Source organism: Nasonia vitripennis, chromosome 5 (assembly GCF_009193385.2).
Source record: "Nasonia vitripennis strain AsymCx chromosome 5, Nvit_psr_1.1, whole genome shotgun sequence".
NCBI lineage: Eukaryota > Metazoa > Arthropoda > Insecta > Hymenoptera > Pteromalidae > Nasonia > Nasonia vitripennis.
In genome coordinates this window covers 22,922,078-22,943,795 of record NC_045761.1, presented here as the reverse complement: position 1 = coordinate 22,943,795, position 21,718 = coordinate 22,922,078, and the positions used below count along the sequence as shown (strand labels likewise).

The 21,718-nt window shown below is 44.3% G+C and overlaps 2 protein-coding genes across 7 annotated transcripts in view; one reads left to right on the top strand and one right to left on the bottom strand.

Annotated features, from left to right (window-relative positions):
* LOC116417554 overlaps positions 1-11,060 on the top strand; it is a 26,641-nt gene extending 15,581 nt beyond the window's left edge. Inside the window, exon 4 of the mRNA XM_031931019.2 lies at positions 7,380-11,060. Coding sequence (XP_031786879.1) covers positions 7,380-7,529 — 150 coding nt within the window. The 3' untranslated portion in view covers positions 7,530-11,060. The remainder of the gene's footprint in view (positions 1-7,379) is intronic.
* LOC100123736 (RNA-binding protein Musashi homolog 2) overlaps positions 1-21,718 on the bottom strand; it is a 51,562-nt gene that overhangs the window by 8,911 nt on the left and 20,933 nt on the right. Inside the window, exons 1-3 of one of the 6 annotated variants that reach the window (XM_016985574.3) lie at positions 13,054-13,476; positions 11,991-12,216; positions 2,280-2,562 (exon numbers count right to left, since the gene is read on the bottom strand). Coding sequence is in view for 3 of the 6 variants with exons in the window: in XM_001607388.5 (XP_001607438.2) it covers positions 20,882-20,937 (56 nt within the window). In the remaining 3 variants the exon portion in view is untranslated. Of the gene's footprint in view, positions 1-2,279; positions 4,282-11,990; positions 12,217-13,053; positions 13,478-20,881; positions 20,966-21,718 lie in introns of those variants that run through there. The other 5 variants (XM_031931011.2, XM_031931012.1, XM_016985572.3 and 2 more) reach the window with 5 other exon arrangements.

Here is a 21,718-nt window from a genome sequence, read left to right as displayed (position 1 = left end):
TTCTGTATAGTTTAGAGATATCACCACATAGCTTCATGTTTATATATAATATTTTTGTTTACTATTATATACATAAATATGCTTTAGGTATATAATATCAGTGTCTGTAGTGTTATAGAGAAATATATAGAGTATGCTTATAGTATTCTTATTATCTCACGGTTTTCAATAGATACTAAATAGAAACTAGAGATATTCCACGAATCATACAAGTTTTTCCATGTCGTCATAAATGGCACTGAATCATTTTTTTTTCTCAAAGAATAAGTAGTCTATACATAGTTTATAGAGATAATAGCATGTACACTGATTAAAAGTTTTTTATTCGAAATCTCTTCTAACTATACATGGAACAAGCAAACTGTATACGAAGCGTGGGCACAAGTTTCTTCAAAGAGAATAAAAATTACAAAATTGTTATAAGAAATTTTATAAGAATTTGTAATGGCTGTGAAATTTGAGTAAACTAACTGGTCGAACAATACAAAAATGGAGTTCTTGTTATTCGTTGACATTCCTTGCAAACTTCCTGCAAATCGTATATGATACCTTCCAAAATTTTTCGATTTCATATTAGTATGTAAAAGCATGTCAATATCAACTAGACTAGGACATGTATAACACACGCTTTCAGTGACGTAGTGGTAAATCATTAAAAAAATGTCTAAATCTATACGTTTATTGTATAAAGTAGAAAACTATCTAACACCAAAGCTTCCTAAATCAAATAAAAATATCAATATACTAGCTAAGTGAATAATAAGAGAAAAGTGATAATAACGATAAGGGATATCGTAGAACGTATCGATGCAGCGGACAGAGTATCTGCTTTGTCGCCGTCGATAAGGTAGATCATCGACCAATCCGTCGAGCGCATCTACCTTACCGACAAGGTTTACCAGCAGCTGGTAAGAAAGCGCCCTACTCAAGCACGGCGTAGACCATTATATAGCGAGTGTAAACTATTGATCGGCGAGCCTGGCTAAATATTCGCCACAAAAAAGGAGCATTCGTGCGTCGCGGAATAATTCACCAACACGTTGCCCGGATTTTCTCCTCCGCGCGCGCGCGCAGTCGAGAGCGTAATTAACGAGAAAAACGTTAATCAAAGTTAAATAAAGGATATAAAGTAAGCTGCCGGATTAAACATTCGACGCGTCGTCCGATCGATTAAACTCTCTGCATACAGTAGCCGGGATTTGTCGAAAATATAACAAAGAAAAAGGAACTGCTACAGTGGTGGGAGAAGAGGCTTAAAAGGGACAATGCAGGCTGCAAAATGAATAATCGATTAGCGAGAGATGAGAGATTCTGCAGCAGCAGCAGTAGCACAGCACGTGCATGAGAACAAAAATCGGCCCATCTATGATTCATGAAATTTTAATAGCACTACGTGCACATTTATACAGGGTACAAGAGTGGAAAGGGATGATAAATAACAATTTTACACGGAATATCAACTATAGCACGAGCAAAAGGTATTGTAACGAGCCGCGCAGCACTGGGACGGCATTTTGTTATACGCTCATTGCCGAGAGAGACAGAGAGAGAGAGAGAGAGAGAGAGAGAGAGAGAGAGAGAGAGAGAGAGAGAGAGAGAGAGAGGAGGCGGTTCGATGCTCCTGATAGAAATTTGATTACCGCGAAGGGGCGAATTAAGCTGACTTCAGAGAGTGTATAGTACAGTCCCGGGACGTTGAAGCCCTTAGCGCTCGCGCGGATCATTTTAATCCTGTATAGCTCGATAAATCTCCGATCCGACTAACCGCTCGACTCTGCGCTCGTTCTTGTGTGTCCGTAATCCTCCATTAAGGAGGCGACCCAGTACTGCTGCTGCTGTTTTTATTCGTTCGCCTTTTGGCTAACGCTCGGAGCGATATGGTTATATGTTTATACAGTTGATGTAGCTAAGATTCCTAAACGGACGGCACCCGAAGCTCCAAGTGTACCATTGAGGTTTAAACACATTCCGAGACTTCTGGGTCCAGCCTCTTGTGTGCTCTAATATAGTAACTATGTAACATCGACAATACGACATATCCAAGTATGAAAATATAATGAATATACAGAGAGAACAACTGCTCTATTTTGACTGTGGCGGTCTAGTGGTTAGGACATTAAATACACGAGGCTAATCACAAATTTAAAAAAAATGGAATAAATCGCTTGGTTATATTTAAAAAAAAAATAGTAAAAGGAAGAAGTAAGTAGTTTGTTATACAAAAAAAAGACAGATTGTTTAGTGACAGAGAGAGAGAGAGAGAGAGAGAGAGACATTACCTGCGCTGTGTGTGTGAGCGAGAGCCGGTAGTGGGATGCGAGTATAAGTTGAGCGCAACTTATACGAGGCGTCGCTCGGTCGGGCTGATTCATTTTAAGAGAGTTTTCGTTGCTTATAAAATCATTGTGGCTGGTGTGCGGTCATTGTAGCTCTTTTGCTCTCTGCGAATAAGCTTATTATTTTTCGCCGATACCGCCGCCACCGCCACCGCTGCAGCAGTTTAGTTCCCTCTCTAACAACGTGGACGCTATTCGACAATAGGCCCTCGTGATCCTTGAGACCCTACGGAGATCGTTAAATGGAACACAACAAAAACTCAAGATAGAGATTGAAAGTAAACAAAAAACAAAAAACTGTTGGGAAATTAAAAAACTGAAAGTTCGTGTGTTTCTGTGTGGGTGTGTGCTCTATGAGAGAATGTGCTTTGTTCTTTTTTTTTCAACCTCAACTATGTATACGTTAAATACTGGCACAAAAAAATTAATACGGTCGTTAATTGTTCTGAGAGATGCTGTTAAATTACGTCAACAAACAAAAGAGAGAGGAATAGAAAAGAAATTTTGTTTTGCTTTTTATTATTATGATTAATCATCGTCATCGTGCAATGCCAATATGTGTACAAAAAGTGTTAATTACTTTTTCTCAAACTGTTTACTAATTTAATATAAATATATAAATCAAATCTAACGATACGACAAAGTTTAAAAATATATCAAATACCGTTTATACATATATACACTGTGAGATATAGAGATAATATATATATATAGAGACTGTGTATTACGACCTCTGGTTATTAAGAAAGTTATGATAATCTAGATATATATGCCAGAAACAAAAGTAGTATAGTTATAATAGAGGAGTAAGTAAGTAAGTGTGTACAAAACAAAAGTAATAAGAGTAGTTTAGAGGATACAAAAAAATAGAGGAATGATAACAAAGAGAGAGAAAGAGAGAGCAACAACAAAGCTACAACTTTCCAACGTCTTCTCCAAAAGTATATAATAATCTCACTAACTATGTTATAGTATGTAACCACGATAACGTTAATTACGCTGCAATAATACAACCAAAATCATAACGTCTGCGTGTGTGTATATCTATATAACGAACAGAGTGTAATATCTGATATTTATAATAAAAAAAATGAGCCGGTGAAGAGAAACGGGCACGACAACACAAAAAAAATGAGGAACAGAAGAGAAGCCTAGACTATCTACTCGCCCTTCTTTACACGCTTGGTTACGATCTTTCGAGACCTCTCTTAGTCCTCCCACTGCCATCCTCCTTTCTCTCTCCTTTCTTTTTATCTCCTTCGCCCGCGCCTTTCCTTTTTTCTCCTCCTTCCTTTCTTCTACAACTCTGGGCGCGTTCCGTTTTCTCTCTCTCTCTCTCTCTCTCTCTCTCTCTCTCTCTCTCTCTCTCTCTCTCTCTCTCTCTCTCTCTCTCTCTCTCACAGACCTCCTTCCTTCGTTATTTTACAGTCTGCTTTTTGCCCGCGTCCCCCTTCACTCGCTGCGCCGCCGCTGCTTTACGAGTTCGTGGCTCTATGCTATGGATAGTGTCTGAAAATATTGCAAATTCGCGATCGAGTTTACGACGTTCACACACACATACACACAGTCGTTGGCGGCGTTGAAAATTCACGGACGAGTAGAGCGTGATAAAAAAGCTTCGGTGGAGAGAGAAAGAGAGTTTATAAATATGCATAGAGTTGACAAAAAGACTGACGGCGGTTCACGCTTTGATAATTTATCGGAGAGAAAGAGTGAGAGAGAGAGAGAGAGAGAGAGAGAGAGACTCTGGAAAGAAAGAGAGAAAGGGTGCAGTGGGTGAGGCTAGGCTCGATCTCGTCGACGTCGGACACAATGTGTGTTATATTTATATAGTAGCTACATAGATATTATATATGTATATGTCTGTCCTACGGAAACCTACTTTACGTATACGTAAACAAGCAAAACATGCCAACGGTGTTATTCATACGAATAGATGTATTATTTTAATTTATTATTATTATTATTATTATTATTAATATTCTCTCTAGTCCCAAAACTCAGGGTGGGGGGAAGTGGTTGGGGTGTTACACAAGATATTGATGTTAATATAACAGATAAATATAGGGTGATTGCATTTCCATTATTGTTATATATCACGATCGACAGATCGTCTATTATCAAATTGGTATAATCGATGTTATCAGAGCGGGTCAACTTCACAAACCATCAACGTAAACGACAACAACAAAATTAATGAAACACGTAATCGTACTCGTTATTGTTAGATAATACGTATGATATATATATATACTGCTCAAGTCTCAAGTATACTGGAAAGTCTCAACTTTCCATTTACGTGTCTAGCTATTTACATATAGTGTGTGACAGTTATATATATATATATATATATATATATATATATATATATATATATATATATATATATATATATATATATATATATATATATATATATATATATATATATATATATATATATATATATATATATATATATATATATATATATATATATAAAATAGTAGTATATTATATGGCAGTATTAGAATTACATAGCAAATATATAGTTAATCAACTAATGATGCCTCGTTAATTAAATCTACGTTCAAATGTACATATATCACTAAAAGATGGAATAGAATAATAATGAGCGCGACGCAGTTCACTGCGCAGCATCAAAATGTTATCAATACCTAAAAGGGGGGTATCGTTATATATAAAGCTGTACGCTGACACGTATATAAATTTAACCGTGTGCGATGTGCACAATAAACAATTGATTTCTCGGCGATCGCTCTAGCTCTCGGCCAACGGAGAATAAAATTCTGCTCGGTTGGCTCGACTAATAGTGTAACGATGAAATAATTGGTCAATCAACAGTCGTTTTGTTTTTCTTCAATTCCGCGCCCAGCTCTCTCGATCGAGCTCTAATTTCGAGTCATCGTCCACACCACCACACCCGTAGTCGACGAAACAAAAAGAAATCCTCCGCTCGATCGGCAGCGATGAGAAAAAAAAAGATTTCGAAAGAGTCGCACTCGCGCCAACTCTGTACACGCGCGTGCGGATCGATAGGAATAAAAGCGCGCCGATTTGACTCCCCGAAGCTCTTTCATCCCCTTATCGCGACCCGACATCGTCCGAATTTTCCTCCTCTTCGCTGAGAGAGAGAGAGAGAGAGAGAGAGACAGAGAGAGAGAGAGAGAGAGAGAGAGAGAGAGAGAGAGAGAGACACACGACTGTAGTACACACGGAAAATCTCACTCTTATCTGTCTTCCCGAACCGAGGAAACAACCCCCCTCGACTTCCCTCTCCTCTTGGCTAAGAGATTAATTTTACGACGTATTGTTGTGTTCCCGGTTCACCCGCTTTTGTTCGTCGAAGCGTTTCTTCCTCCGCTCGAGATCAACGTCGATTTAACGCATATGTTATATTTTCCTCCACAACAAAAAAGCCTTATCGCGTCGCGTCTGTCGCGTGAAATCGGGTATAATGAGAAAATTTTATTTCCGGATGATTAACCGCGCTCGTCCGACTGAAATTGAGACTTGTTCGAGCCACCCGAAAAGCTTCCGGTTTTATCGAGGGTAGCTTGAAAAATGAATTCAGGCCAGAGCGAGAGAGAGTAGCACACACCCTCCGGCTGCTGACGCAGCAGCAACTACCGGGCAGCGGAGCATTTTTTTCTTCACACCCTGAAGTAGAGAGAAAGTCGGGGTGAAAATTAATTCTTCCCAGCAGACGGAGTCGAGATTGCCCGACGCCTATATGTACGTTAATAAAGGTCCTCCGCTGATTGTGTACCACTGCGAGTGGTAATACGGATAGACCCACTTCCCCGAGTGTCTTTTGTCAGAGATCGACGTAAGAGCGAGTCAGCAGCATCGGAAAATTAAACCGTACCCGTGTACACTGCTGCGCAGCGTTGAATATCGAATTTTCCGCGTAGACACGCGTGTTATCGACGTTGAAAGCTCGCGGAAAGTGGAGCATAGTTTTTTCGAAAAATTCACGGAAACACCAAACCCCGCCGAGAGAGAAGCCACACAAACGAGTTGAACGCCCGCGTGTTATGCGCGACGTTACAAATAGAAGGAAGAGAGGGGGGGAAGCCTTTGAAAAAAAGAATCGAACGAAGAAGACCTTCCGGAGCGTTAGATTACCGAGCAGAGCTTTCAGGGTTTCCGGATCGTCCTTGCTGCGGCTTCTAACGACGTAATTCGATTTGCCCGTCGGCGGCGGCCACTTTCACCCCCGCACCGCCGCCGCCGCCGCCGCCGGCAAACTGCATTATACCGCGTTTCTCCCTACAACGTTGTGTCGCAAGATGCTCCGCTCTTTATGTGTATAAACGCTATCCGGATAAATGCTCCGCGTGATTCTTCCTCTCGTAAATAAGAGACACATCTGCTCTCCAAACGGTAATCATGGACAGTCCAAACAATACACACTATACTCGGGCGAAAAAATCGCATCAGCGGTTTTCATTTCCTGACTCCTGCGCGCGTCTACGGTTTCACGCGCGTAGGATCTATGGCCCCCGCGATAAATATTGCACAACATTTGCCTCGGTCCTCCTCTTTCTCCCCACCATCATCCGGCCGAAACCGCGAGGGCGCACTGCAACACGCCGACGAGTATCGACTTGCGCGCGTTTTACTCTCTGCGGCTTCCTCCCCCCCCCCCCCGCACTGCCATAGTGTCTGTGCGCTGTAGAGACGGGAGACTAAAACTCGGCGAGCGATCGGCTTTCCAAGATCCGCTGAGAAGAGAGAGAGAGAGAGACAAGTTGTCAGGTGTCACGTGCGCATGTGGGGGAGAATATAATCGGACTGGATTAGCTGGAGTTTTCGACTGTCGATTGCCGGGGATTATCGATGCGAAGGGTTATGTTCTTCTATATAATCGCACCTGTCGCCGGAGCTTTTTTCAGCGCAGGGATTAACGCGCGCTGATGGAAAAATGGCTATTCGCTGCTGCTGTCATTTATCCCCCTCCCCTTTTCAACTTTTCTGTATCGATCACTCGTATACGCCACACGCAAATCTCTCACGAGCTCTATACGTTTTTCCGTGCAGTGGATGAAGACCGACGACTGGAAACCGGCCATCCATCTGGACAACCGCTACCGGTTGATGCGCGGCGAGCCGATGTTGGACGCCAACGGCAACGAGACCGACGAGATCGGCGAGGACGAAACCGCCGGACAGGTGGCCGAGACTCGTTAGACTCAAGAAAATTCACCGGTACATAAGGGAGGAGAAAAAAAATTTTTTTTTTTCGACAGTACACATGCTACATATACAATCCAGTCGAGTCAGTTTACTATATGTTGCATAATCAGGTAACTCGAATCTCGGGATACCCTACTATGTACGCACACATAGGCGTGTTGTGTACGCGGCTGCTCTCTCGGGTTGCTTTGAAGTTGCGTAAGTAAGTCTGACGGCTGTTAACTTGCGCTCGCTCGTGCGGATATATCGTTGTGATCGATTTTTCGACGAAATTCTAAACCGTATACACACACCGACGATGAACAATAAAGAATAAAAGCAAAAGCTTGCGTTCCGAGTTTGAGACCTGTTGCGAGATCTCCGTGGAAAATTGAACGTCGGCTATTCCGCTAATTAAAAGCGTCGAGAAGTTCGAGTCTCGAGTTTTATTCAGAGGAGGAGCAACGAAGTTGAAGCGAGGAAGAAAATTGAAGGAAAAAAAGTGCAAAGGGCCCCAACCTTGAGTACACACAGCTCCGCGCGCGGCCTCGAGTGAGAGAGAGAGACAAAAAGGGCTGTGGAAAAGCAGACGAAAGTGCGTCCAAGGACTGCTCTGGAGTATAGGAAGCACGTGCGACCTCGCGACGCGCAGTTCCTCGAACTCCTCTCTCGCGGATTGCCCCTTCTCCTTATATCTATATCTATATGTGCGTGTGTGTGTGTATGTGTGCGCCGCTGGCTCCAGACGCCGGTCTGCCGCGGGTTTTTCTTTCTATACACACACACACACACACACATGCACAGTCGCACTGCTCCGAATTGACTTAGCTCTGTGTTTCTTCGAGGAGATACTTTCGGGAAAGTGGATTTTCGAGTGGGGAAATTAAGTATACCGTCGCGGTCTGGAAGATCGTTCCGTCGAGTACTTAATAGTTATCGTTTAACGAATTCTTAACCAATCGCATCCAAGCATATAGAAGCCAAAACGTTATACACAGAGGAGACGGAGAGCGTGTAACTGTGCGATAACGCGCGAACCACTGTCGATCCATTAACAGCGTCAATACACACACACGTTTCTCGGAACACTTGCCTCCAATAAGAGCTCCCGCGTCGGCGAACCAATATACGCTTCTCGATTAATTCGTCGCGAGACTATATAAGCCTAGATCCATATTATAGACAACGCGCGAGGAAGAATCTCAACCTGCCGAAAAATTCTACAACCGTAAGAGTATACACTCTCGTGTACAAGCCATCTGCCGGCCCGCATCGTGAGAGAGAGAGAGAGAGAGAGAACCCTTTCCTCTCCTCGAGCGCTTCTCTCTCCCGTTTCAGCGCACGCGCTCCTGCTCTTTGTTCGCGCGCGCGCGCGAGCGACGCGTTGCCCCTGGCAACGGCGCCGCGAGAGATCGCTTTCGAGAATTTTCCCCTTCGATTGCCCATTGTGCGTAAGGACGGAGCTCTGTGTTGAGTGTAATATGTGTAGCGGCTATGCGCACTACTATATATACTGATGTCGAACGATGATGTGTGTGTGTGTATGTGTGTGAAAAAAATTTTCGGCGTGTGTATATAGAGGTTTTTTGCTGAACCGAGAGTAGCGGAGCGGAGCCGAGCGATGGCATGATTGCGGGCAGTGCCAACTGCGGAAGTCGAAACCACGTGGAGTCGCCGACTTTTGAAGTTAAATTTACGCTCGAGTAATAAGAAACTTTAATAAAATTTTAATTCAAACCACTCAAAATCCTCCCCCCCCCCATTCTTCCCCTCCCAGAACTCTCTTATCTCCCCTGGCAATTTGAATTTTCGTCATCAGCAGCGTAGCGCGAGCGAGAACCTCAGCGGTTTTATCTAGACTCTAGATCCGCAGAGAGCGAAAGCGAAAGCTTAGGCACAGGCGGCTGAAGCGAAGGCGGAATGAAAAAAAAATGATCGAATGAAAATGTGTGTTGTAACGAGAGCAGCGAGGAATAGAGAGACTGTGGAAAGAGTATCCACAGCGGTGAAATCCACCGCGAAAGTCAATGTCCGAGTATAGAGTATATAGCCACCGAGTGTTTATATTTAGAGGTGTTTAGAGCCTTACAAGATCGCGTGTCGCATTAATCGACGATCGTCGCGTGCCCGCGCGATTTGTGAGGCATTTCCGAGGGTATTAAAAAAAAAGTAGAGCCTCGAATTTCGAGAGATTGATTGTATAACGAGGTGGACGTATCGATAGCTATATAGTGTTAAGGAGCGAGGAAAATCGATAAGGAAGACACTGGGATGCAAAGTCTCTATGCGAAATTTTCTCGATGCATAGTGAGCAGTAAAGTTTCTGGCAGGTCGTAAAGCCGCTACGCGCGGAGCTGCACGTCAGAAGTATTATAGAAATATATACAAGACGACGGGCCGTTATCGCGGCATCGTTAAAATTACGAGATTTATGTATACAGGTATACGGACGGTAAGAGAGAGATCGTTGGGTTGTGGAGAAACGGGAAGTGTGGCAAAGTGTCTGGTGTATACAACAACGAGTATATAACGTAAGGAGAAAATTCTACGCTAGACAATATACAAGTAACTCTTATTCTCCTCCTCGAATTACATGCAACTATCTGTGTGATTGTGTTTGCGTATGCAGCTGTGTACACTTACATATTGCGTGTGTGTATGTGTGTGTATAAGATGGAAGTATAAACAATCACGCGAACCTCCGGAGTAAGGATGTGCTATTATTTCACAAGCCATTATCTAATGTTTATAAATATATGTAGTGCCGAGTAGCAAGAACAAATCACACACACGTACACGTACAGGCACAATCGCAAGAGCCGTCTCGCGCGTCGCTCGAGAGAGAAAGATGCGTATCGCACACGTAGTCATCGTATTCGTCGTTGTCTGAGATCGCGCTCGCCCAAAAGTGCCAAAAGTTCAGGTATTATTAGTATACGGATAGATCGGAATCATCCGCGACGTGTGCGTCGCTTTAAAATAAGCCGCCCACTTTCGAACTCGAATTTTCATGCGCTTACGTAAACGAGATCTCGCGCGGTGAAAGTATGCGTAAAGCTCGCTAAAGTCCGATGTTTATTGACGGCATTATTAAGCGGAATTATCATAAGTTGAATTTTCGCGAGAGAGAGAAACGTGTACCTAGAATGCGATATGGAATCGCTGTAACTCCGAGCTGTCCGCTATACGTATACGTGATACGCGAAGGTAAACAGAGAGGATGAGCGAAAAAAGGTAAACAAATGCCGGACGTACAAGTATACGTGTATAGGGAAGGGGATGAGAGAACCTATTATAGTCGGTTCCGAATCTCGGTTATACGAAACGACACACTATTTCGTTCGTGTATTATAGCGGATCGATGCTGGTTTTAACGTAAAAAGTATCGATGTAACAGCTTCGACTCCAGCTCGGGGGCGGCGGATCGTTGTATATAGGTGGTGTATATACGAAAAAAATACCAATTACCATATGTATAAAAGTCGAGCGACATAATTACGTTATACCTTTGTACATACAAAATATACGAGAAGTAATTAAAATAAACAGAGACAGAGGTGTGTATGCGTGTGTGTGTGGACATAAATTGCAACTTTGTATATACGATAACAAAAGGCGCGATCGACGGGTCGAGTCTCCCAGCAGGCGAGTTTATACGACATATAAAGTTTTGTTTTCCGCGGAGACTCTTCCCGCCGACAGACGGCCCGCAACTGATTCAATATATAGATGTATATATATATAGACAAATAATATTAATATAAATGTAAAATATCCAACGTGTATAGATACTGCTCTCCCCTAGACAAACAACCAATCTAAACAATCTTCTACCTTATATGTATTATATTTTATGTAAAAGAGAGATAAACACTACTGCACCGATTTACTCAATATATAGATATAGTATACACATATAAGAGTAGCCTATATATTTATGTATACGTAACAATCAGATAAACGATGAGCTATGAAGGATAATAAAGATAAAAAAAAATATCACATCGTATACAGAGTAGCGGGAGCAGGCCCCGACTTAACAACAAAGACAACGATAAACGAGTGCTTCACGCGCAACCTCTATATATAGTAATAATATTATGTTACATCCATGCAAGCACCATAAGAGAGAAAGAGAAAAAAATACGTCCCTGCAACCGGCGAAAATCTCACGCTTCTCCCATGCAACATCCTCCTCCGCCTCTTTCTCGCATATTGGCGCACGTGAAGCAACTCTCCTCGCGGCCTGCTCTCCGCGCGCGCTCGCTACGTATGTACTTTCCTCTCTCACATACATATACGTATTGTACATAGTGTCTGTGTGTTTTCTGGCCGTCCTTGTCCGCTCGTTAACCGGCTTAAGGAGACTCGGGCGGTTCGTTAATATATTAAGAAAAATAAAATTAAACCGCGCGAATCTCCCTTTTCCGCGAATAAAACAAGTATGTATACTCGCGCAGGTTATGGGAAGCTTACCCGACTGCCGGGAAGGTCGTGTAGGGAAACATGCTCCTGGTGGCCGCCGCCTGTGCCGCCGCGGCCGCCGCCGCCGTCGCCGTTGTGGCCGCCAGTTTGCTGATCTCTTTCGGCGAGAGGAGGCTCTAGATTCTCTCTCTCACTTTCCTTTCTCCGCTGCTGCTGCTGCTGCTGCTGCTCCGCTGTCGCCGTTACTGCTGCTGCTCTCGTTCACTCGCCGCCGACACTGAACACCAATTCCAAGGTCACGAACACGGCCAGATTAAGTATGCGTGTGTGTGTGTATGTGTGTGTGTATCTGTCTGTGGGTGTATACGATATACGCATGCATAATAAATAAGCGTGAGTACAAGTGTGTGTAGCGGGTGGGGGATGGATGTGGATGGTATATATAGGTATATACGTAGGGGGAGGCTCTCTCTCTCTCTCGCTCTCTCTTGTGGTAGCAGCAAACAAACAAAGCCCGCGCGCGCGCGCGCGCGCGTATATATACGTATAGTCGAACCGGCTCGCAGCTTCTTCGATGTGTGCGTCTGTATCCCTCTCTCTCCGCTTGACTAGACGCTGCTGCTGCTGCTGCTGCTTCGCGAACAAAGCAGCGGCTGCAGCTCTCGCAGGGGAGAGACAACAAAACGAACGGAAAAAAGGAAGAAAGCGGTGGGGGAGGCTGCTGCTGCTGCTGCCGCCGCGGCGTCTTCTATATTATACACTGCACCGTGTGCGGATTCGAAAATTCGCAGGTATACACACACACACACACACGTTGGCGCTCACTTGCGCGCGCGTCGGACACCGGTTTTACGGTCAGCGCACCGACGACGACGACGAGAGCTGCTGCTGCTGCATCTGTCCGCGTCGAGACGCGCGCGCGAGAATATAACAGCGAGAGTCCGATGCCAAAAGAGAGCAGAGACACAGCGAGAGCTGCCGGAAGAAAGAGTATCGATTGGAAGTGTGCGTATAACGACACGGAGAGGAGAGAGATGTTGGTCTCGGAGGATGATGCTTATTTTTTGTGGTAGTGGTGGTGGTTGTGGTGCTGAGAGAGACGGAATATACAAACCGATGCGGAAGCCGGCACTACTCTACACGCTATAGAGGGGTTGTGTGCAGTGTGTGCCTCTCGCTCCCTCTCTCGTTTTCTGCGGCTGATACACACTCTCTCACACACACACACGCGCACACACACACTTGCAAAACAGTGCGCACGCGTGCGTTATGCGATTGATCTCGAGGATCGCACTGAGCTTCTATCGGCGCTCCTTCGCCGGCACATCAACGACAACTGTGTAGTAATACGACGAGGATGAGCGAACCTTGCGTGTAACGAGCGCGCGTGCGGGTTAAAGAAAAATCAACGATCAAGACACTGCGGCTGATGTATATATATATATATATTAGCAAATATCGGAGCTAGCGCGCGGTGCTCTCGGGAAAACGCGCGCGTACACTGGCGACCAGTAGACTGCGCTGCGAGAATGAAAGCTGTCAGAGAGCCGCTGCTGCGAGAGAGAGAGAGAGAGAGAGAGAGAGAGAGAGAGAGAGAGAGAGAGAGGACGGCAGCTGTGTACGCGCCGGCCGCCGTCTTGTGTAGCGGCGAGGGTCGTCGCGCAGGGAGAAGGAAGCCAGCCTGGTACACACTGTCCGTGTGCTCTATGTGTGTGTGTGTGTGTGTATGTGTATGCGCCGGCGACGAGGGGAGGGGAACAAAGAGCGAGAGAGACGGCCGAAAGGGGCAGGAGAAAGGAAGGGTGGGGAAGGAGAGAGCGACGCTAGCGCCCTTTTACGGCGCTCGACGGTACTACCACCCTTCGACGTTCTGCCGCGAGGCCAGTGGCCAGGATTTTTCGCCGGTTCTGTACGCTACCTTTTCTCTATCCTTTACTGCTCACGCTAGCGCGTCGATTAGACAAGCTCCGCTCTCTACGCACATAATTTCATGATAATTTAGAGGTTATGTCCGTCGCGAACCTCGATGAAAATCGGCGACAGCAGTGGAAACGCCGCACAAACGTCTGCTCTCCCTCTCCCCACTTATACTCGGCAGCGGCAGCCTGCCGGCTGTCGCTCTCGTCGGCTTTTCTATGTGTATATACATATGTATGTATATACCCGATACACGTTCCTTCAGCGCGTGCGGAAGGATCGGGGGTTCTCAAACCCCGGCTACTCGGAATTTCGCTCGAGCGTGTGTATGTGTAGGTGCACCTATAAAGGGAGGCTCTCTCTCTCTCTCTCTCTCTCGCTTCGAGGTGTATCGAATTTGTTGCTTCGGATTTTCCTTGATTGATAGATCCCAACCGCGCACGCACGAGCAAGAGAGGGAAAAGCCGTTATTTATTTAGGCCGCGCGAGCCATCGATTTTCCTTTATCAGAGAGCGATGCCGCGTTGATGAAAATTCAATTTTCCCGCGCTTTCGTGATTTATCGCTCTATATCGCGTAAGCGACGTGTTTTTCGTTACACTTTAACGTATCGGACATACGCAATCGTCGTGTGTGTGTGTGTGTGTGTGTGTGTAGGAGGAAGCTCGTCGTGAAAGGCTCGCGCTGTTGCGCGCCGCGCACAAAGGCGGGCTTTCAGAAATTCGCGCAAATATAAAAATTTTTCAACGTCCAGCGCAACAAGTCCATGATACACTCGTCTATTCCCAAAGTCCATCGCGAGAGCAATGTGTGTATAAACGCATCAGCGCAGCAAAGTTACGCTTATCTGTACACCTCGTGTGTCCCGGCCTTTGTGCTCGCGAAAATTAACATTATCTCTCGCTCACACTTGGCTAAGCCTCCACAACGGCCGCGTCAGTACCGGGAGTGAGAAAAAAAGCGAAGAAGAGATTCTTTCCACACACGCGTGCACATATACAGTGCTCCGGATTGTTATTACGATTACACGCCGGCGCCGATCGTTACCCACATACACAACGATCTATCGGGGGATAGAGATGGATATCCCCTTTTTAAAAAGCGCGCGCGTCGAACAAAGAGCAGGAACTGTGTCCCGAGCTTCTCTCTCTCTCTCTCTCTCTCTCTCTCGCCGCGATTGTCCTCGGGAAAAATCTCTCTCTGTCTCTTTCGCATTTTTCATTCCGGTGTTTCATCTCCGGACAGGAAAATTAAATAAGCCCAGAGAGTCTCTCCACTTGTATATACCTACACACCCGCGCAAACAGCCTCTGGACTGAAAATATTTTTTAATGACCAGAGCGAGAGACTATTGTTTCTCCGGGAGAGGCTTCCGATCATTAATAAATCGCGGCATATAATACGCCAGCGCGCGAGCTTTTATTCCGCATTGCACGCTATATATAACGAGAATCGATTCGCGAGACGAAGTAAAAAAATTCTCACGCCCCCGCAATCTACCTTCGCGATCTAAATGCTTTCTCTCTCTCTCTCTCTCTCTCTCTCTCTCGCGCGCGCTAAAGTCGATTCGTTTTCTATCTACATATAGATACGCTCGACGTGCAAAGTTTTGGGGCCGCATCAAAACTTCCAAGGATGTATGAACGCAGAGGGCGCATCGATCGCCGGAAATTATATCTGGAACTAAGCCTCTCGGCTCGTCTTTCTTATGATGCCTGCGATGCGCGGTGTCTTTTCGCGAGAAGCCCATTCTCGCTTTCCTATTGCTTCCTGTGTGTCGTCGCCGCCGGCGTATATAGCCGTGAGAAAATATCGAGGCGACGCTGCGCTTTTGTCGCGGTGAGGCTTTTTTGGTTTTTTTACGACGGCTTTATTTTGCTGCGGGTCCCTCTGATATCGGAGACACAACGACGCCGAGGAAAATGAGGAGAGGAAGTCCCGGGAGGGATGTGTTCGAGATCGAGAGGAAATCTGAGAGTCGTATATTTTTCCCTTTTCTGGGGCTATATTCAAAGCGAAAAACCAATCATATACCTTAAAACCCTCTTAAAGCACTGCAGCAGCAGCGGCAGGAGCGATTATCCTCGGCGCTGCACGTTCGCGCTCTAAGTAACGCCGTTAGCCCAACTCGACGTGTATAAGATTACGCTTGTCGTTCGTTTAGCCGAAAGTCAAAACTCGCCTCGCGCTCAGCTATAACAGCGAGTAAAGAGCTTGCAGGAGGAGAGTGTATATATACGAGGGAACAATTGCAGCGACAATTCCTTAAGCCTCTCGCGTATTCGCTCCGTTAAATATCTCGGAAATTGAAGCCATAAATTTTTGCCGCCATAAATTCGCAAGTCAACTTGGCCATAGCTATATACTATACGCCCCCCCCCCGCCCGCGACGTAGACGTAGACGCTATGCGGAATGAGTCGATGAACGCACGCTAGGCCCGAATATGTCTTATATGTGTGTGTAACCCTTTCTCTGTTTTTTAGCTTTGTGTGTGTGTGTGTGTGAGTGTGTTTACGGCTGGAAATAAAAAGCAGGCTTGGAATAAATGCGCGCGGCCGAAACAATCGCCGACGTACACTATACGAGGCGGAGCTTTTGTCGCGCTTTTGAAATTGGCGGGCTATTTGAAATCTAGCTGGGAAAAATTCTCTCGACGTATATTGTTCGATGCTTTGATTGAAAAGTGTGGCAAAAGGAAATAAAGAAGCCGCGTGCGCGTGTCCTCAGACATAAATATACAGGGCAAAAGAGTAGAGTATTATAAGTGTCTATACACAAGGGGGTCGCCGGTACCAGCCAGCGCCGCAACCGAGCGGAAAAGCCTTTGCACGCGAGGTATTTTCTTCGGTAGAGAGACAAGTTTACGGGCGAATCTTCGCGCATACATCGATTTTCACCCCCCCCCCCTCTCCCTCTACCTCGATCTTGCGAGAGCCGCTAATATTTTTTCCTTTCGCCGATGCCACACTACTGCGTCTTACTGTAGGCGGCGGAAAAGTGGGTTGGCTAAAAATAGTTTCTGTCCCTTACTCCTCTTAAAATGAAACGAGCTGATTATTAAATATCACTAGGACGTCTCTATACACTCGGAGTATAATAAATCTTTCACACTATATACGTCGTATAGTTTTTACACGAAACGAGTGTCGACGACTACTATACACTCTCTATCCAAAATGCAAACACACGTGTGTATAGATCAATCCGTAGCTCCGGTAATTTGACGCACGCAACACGGTGTGGCTGTGTATTGGGTCGATTTTCGAGGATTTGACTCGCGCGGCAAATTGCCGCATTAAAAATTCTTTAACGACTCGCGCTGCAAAAAGTCGTAGTTTACACACACACACACACACAGCTATAGGAGTCAATCTCGCTTATTGTTTCTCCCCGCGAGGAACTTTCCTTAAAGAGGCCATAAGCTACAATACACACACACACACACACAGATCGAATATCTATAACGGCTCCCGTGCGACATCGTACTTTTAAGCAACTGTTATAACTTTTTATGAATTCCCCGATAGCCTTCTCGCGTCGCGTGCGTTAAAATGCGCGCAAAGTACGAAAAGAAAGCTCCATGCAAATTCCCGCCGCAGCTGCGCTCCAACGTATTTACGACTGCCCTGCGTGTGCGCGAGTGTATAATATAAGCCGAAATTCCTGTGTGTACACAGAGGGAAAAATATCGTAATTCCGTTTTTCCTTGCATCATTCTCTCAGCAGACGCGGAGGAAGAAGAACACGAAGAAGAAGTCAATACGGCCGTGTCGCCGCCGCCGCAAGGTACCGCTCGCTGTATATACTATATATATATACTCACACGGTGAAGCTCTCGTTGCAAATACCCTGGCATAGACGTATGTATATAGCCACTCACACATACACAGAGGGAGAAGGCTGCGCGGAGTTGGCTAGGCTACACACGCGATTCGGAATACCCTGGCAGAGATATCACGGCCGGATCGTTACCGAATCCCTGTCGTGCCATCCCTGCAGCTCTCTTTCTCTCTCTCTCTCTCTCTCTCTCTCTCCGCTATACACGAAAAGGGGCTGCTGCTGCATTCCGATATCACAAGTATAATATCGATCGTACATTCCGGCGCGTAAAAAGCTCGCCGGGCGAGAAGTAGCGATAGACTTTATTAAAAAGCGCCTGGGGGGAAGTATACGGGCTGCTCCTCTATATATATATATATACACTCGTATAATGTGTAACGGGTAGTCGAATGCGATCGAGCTAATCGAGTATCCGGAGCCGCGTCTGTTGATCCCGTAGCTCGACGATAATATCATGTATACGTCGAGCTTTGCTTAAATACTCTTCAGTCGAGCGATTAAGCGACGCGAGAGAGTTATATGTAGAAGTGTGCAGACAACAACGCGTAGACACGACGCGACGCTGCAGATGAAAAAAGTTTTTATCAATCATATTCCTCTGCCCAAGCTGAGAGCTGAGAACGACGAGTGTCGGTGTATAAGCAAAGTGCAGACTACGAGCTCCGGGGAAGATTAAAACACGGGAGGATATCTCACTCACTGTTTTAAAACGCGGAGCTATGTATAGTCAGCGAAACGTTCGCTAAAAGCGTCCTCGTCATCTATCTCTCTGGTGAAAGCGCGGCGGAGCAAGTCGTCCGCGAAAAATCATTTTTCTTATCGACCGATCGTTCTATACACACTACTTTCTTCTTCTCCGCGCAGTGTGGTCCAGTTTTTCGCATGTCCGCAGCGGGATTAATATCCATTAGTGTATTGTAATCGCGAGCTTTTCTCTTTCTCAACGAGCTTTTTTCAAAGAATTTTCCCGCCTTTATCTCCCGGAGCTTAATTAAAACTGCGGACTTATTAAGAATGAATTTTTGGTCCGCGTGAGAGAGAGAGAGAGAGAGAGCTTTCGAGATGAAGAAAAAGCTCGAAATTAGGAACGCTTCTATATAAACGTGTGGGTGTATAATTGAATATCCTCGCGTGTGTAAACACGGCGCGATTTTTGAATCTCGCGCCTTTCGATATCCGAGAAATGAAAGGGATCGAGGAGTCTTTCTTCGAGGCGGAGCTTTAATCAAAGCGCAGACCTACTTTTTGCCCGCATCGCCGCTTTTTTTCGTGTACACACCCCAGTGTTATGCATTTCTCTTGCGATGCGACTCCGGATGATTAAAGTCTCCAGCTTCGATCGATTTCTGCGCACAAACACACAGAACCCCGGCGTTCTAGGTATGTGTAATTGAAAATCGCGGCGAGCATCCGTGTTATATTTGCACGAACTCGTCCCTATGGCTAATCGGCCGAAGAAACGCTCCTATTATTTCCGGCTCGATGCTATCGGTTATAGACTCGATTTAGGCCTTTCCGTTTACACGTGCTCCAGTGTATATAGTGTATAATATCGCTCGAGGTTGCCGAGAGAGTCTCGGGCGATTTTCACACCGCCGTGCAGGATTCGTAATTGAATATTTTCCGTGCGTGGAAAGGCTGTTATTAGAGAGACTCGAGGAATGACTTAATAAAACGTGTTTTGTACTTTATTATACACTCCACGCGGCGCGTTCCATTTATCTGCCCTTCGATCTATCCGCTACTATTACTTTGCTGTGTAACACCGTGACTATATGTGTATATACGTGTGTATCGTGAATTTTCGTCTATGCATGCATGCGAGGAACATACGTCGTTCTATTTTAATCTAGATGCGCAGCGGCTCTATATAGGTGTATACATGTATATATAATATGCCCTTTTGCACGAATTAATCGCTTTGCAGCGTCGTTCGACTGAAAGCTCGCCCATATATGATCAACGTTATACGTATATTTTTAAAGCTATAATAATTTTCTACGTTATTATTGCTATGTGGTTAATTTGGATGTTAACGTAGACAAGCTCTCTTCGCTGTCTATGCACAGTTAATTGAGGTAAGAGGATGTCGTAATATCTATATGTAATATGTAACAAAATTAGAGATACTCATTGTCATGCGGCTACGGTATATAATTAGTCTAAATATAACCTACTATATATATACGGATTTTGTTATGTAGGTATATATTCCAACGTAGTGAGCGGTGCAGTCGCGATTTTTATTGATTAAATACAAGTATATAGTAATAATAATAATATGAGATTATTACGTGGGTGATGTAGATATATATATACGACTATATGAGATATATATATAATAATAATTGGTGACCTATGTTATACATAGAGGTATTAATAGAGTAGGATGTATACATAATTTACGTTGTTTAGATTAAGAATACGTTTAGATTATGTATAATTATATATATAATAAACATCTGCGTGTAAGACTATAGACAATTTTCTAAGGTTATATATAATATATATGTAATAGATAATATATTAAGATGATCCACTTGTCCTAATTACGAGATTACATGTAAGATACAGTATAATAATAATATATATAGTATGCGAACCTTAAACTATGTTAATATAATATGTGGGTATACATAATTAGTTAATTCATCAACGATAATAATCTTACGATTCGTATAAGTATAACAACGTGATATCGAAAAGTGTGTTATATATACCAAAAAAACAAAAAAATAGAGATATAATGACGAGATCAAACCAAATAGTTATATATAAGCAAAAAAGGACAATATAGTACAGTTATATTACTCTATATTATGTAATAATACCGCTAAAAACGAATTGACGATTCTGCGGTGTCTCTCGTCAGCGCAAAATAAAAATCCAGGGCATATCAACTGTAAAATATTCTTAAAAAAAAATCATGCCCTTACACGCCTCGTCACTGCAGAATCACCAAGACGAAACCCGGCACAAAGCGCGCAGCGTCTCTTCTCTCTCTTTATATATACGTATACAGTGTATGCGCTCATTAGTCGCTGCAGGCGGGAAAAAAAATTTGCATCTGCGGCGATTGTTCCCTTTAGCGAACGAAAAAAAAAATTTTCTCTCGCGCGAAAGAAAGAAAGAGCAGACCTTCTGCGGCTCCGTCTTTGTTCGTGTTTGCCAAGTAAGTACTCACCAATTCTCTATCACGCCGACGTTGGTGAAGTTGGGCGGGAAACTCGCCGCCGCCATCTCCGGCGACGTTCTTCCTCTCGATTCACTGCGAACATTATATAATACATTATATATATATATATATATATATATATATATGCACTATTTCTCCGATTATCAGTAGGTGTATGTGTGACGTGTGTGCATGTGTAATTTATCGATTATATCCAAAGAGAAGTTATGTATGTATGTATGTGTGTGTGTGTGTTTATTATCGGGCATGAAAAGCCGCGAAAATAAACGCGTCGGGGTTATATTTGCTGTGTTATAAAGAGCCAATATAAATTGAATAAGCTCCGATACTGGTGTGGAGAGAGGGAAAAAATGATGACTTGTCGAGCGATCGTAAAAGAGAAACGCTGCGTTTTAAAATCGAGTCGGGTACGGTACTACCCCGAATATATTTATTTCGAGGGTATAATCGGAGCTTATTCGAGGAAATTTATAAGATACCGTATAATATATTATCGACGGGTCTCGTTTAATTTCGGCCATTGTTGCCGACGATACACCTGTTATTTATAAATAAGGCGCAGCTACACTTTTATTCCGAACGCGAAAAATTGCCGAGCTAAAGGCAAACGATGCTTTTCATACATACACCCAGTCGGGATCGAGTCCGGCAATTACAAACCAATCGATCATCCATATATACGTATATACATATCAATCTTTTCACCTGTCCCCCTGGTAAAAAAACAAAATTGAAAATCCTCGATGACAGACAGCTTAATACATCAACAATATATATCCAAAAAAAAAAAAATATAGAGGCGACACACACGCGCGCGCGAAAACG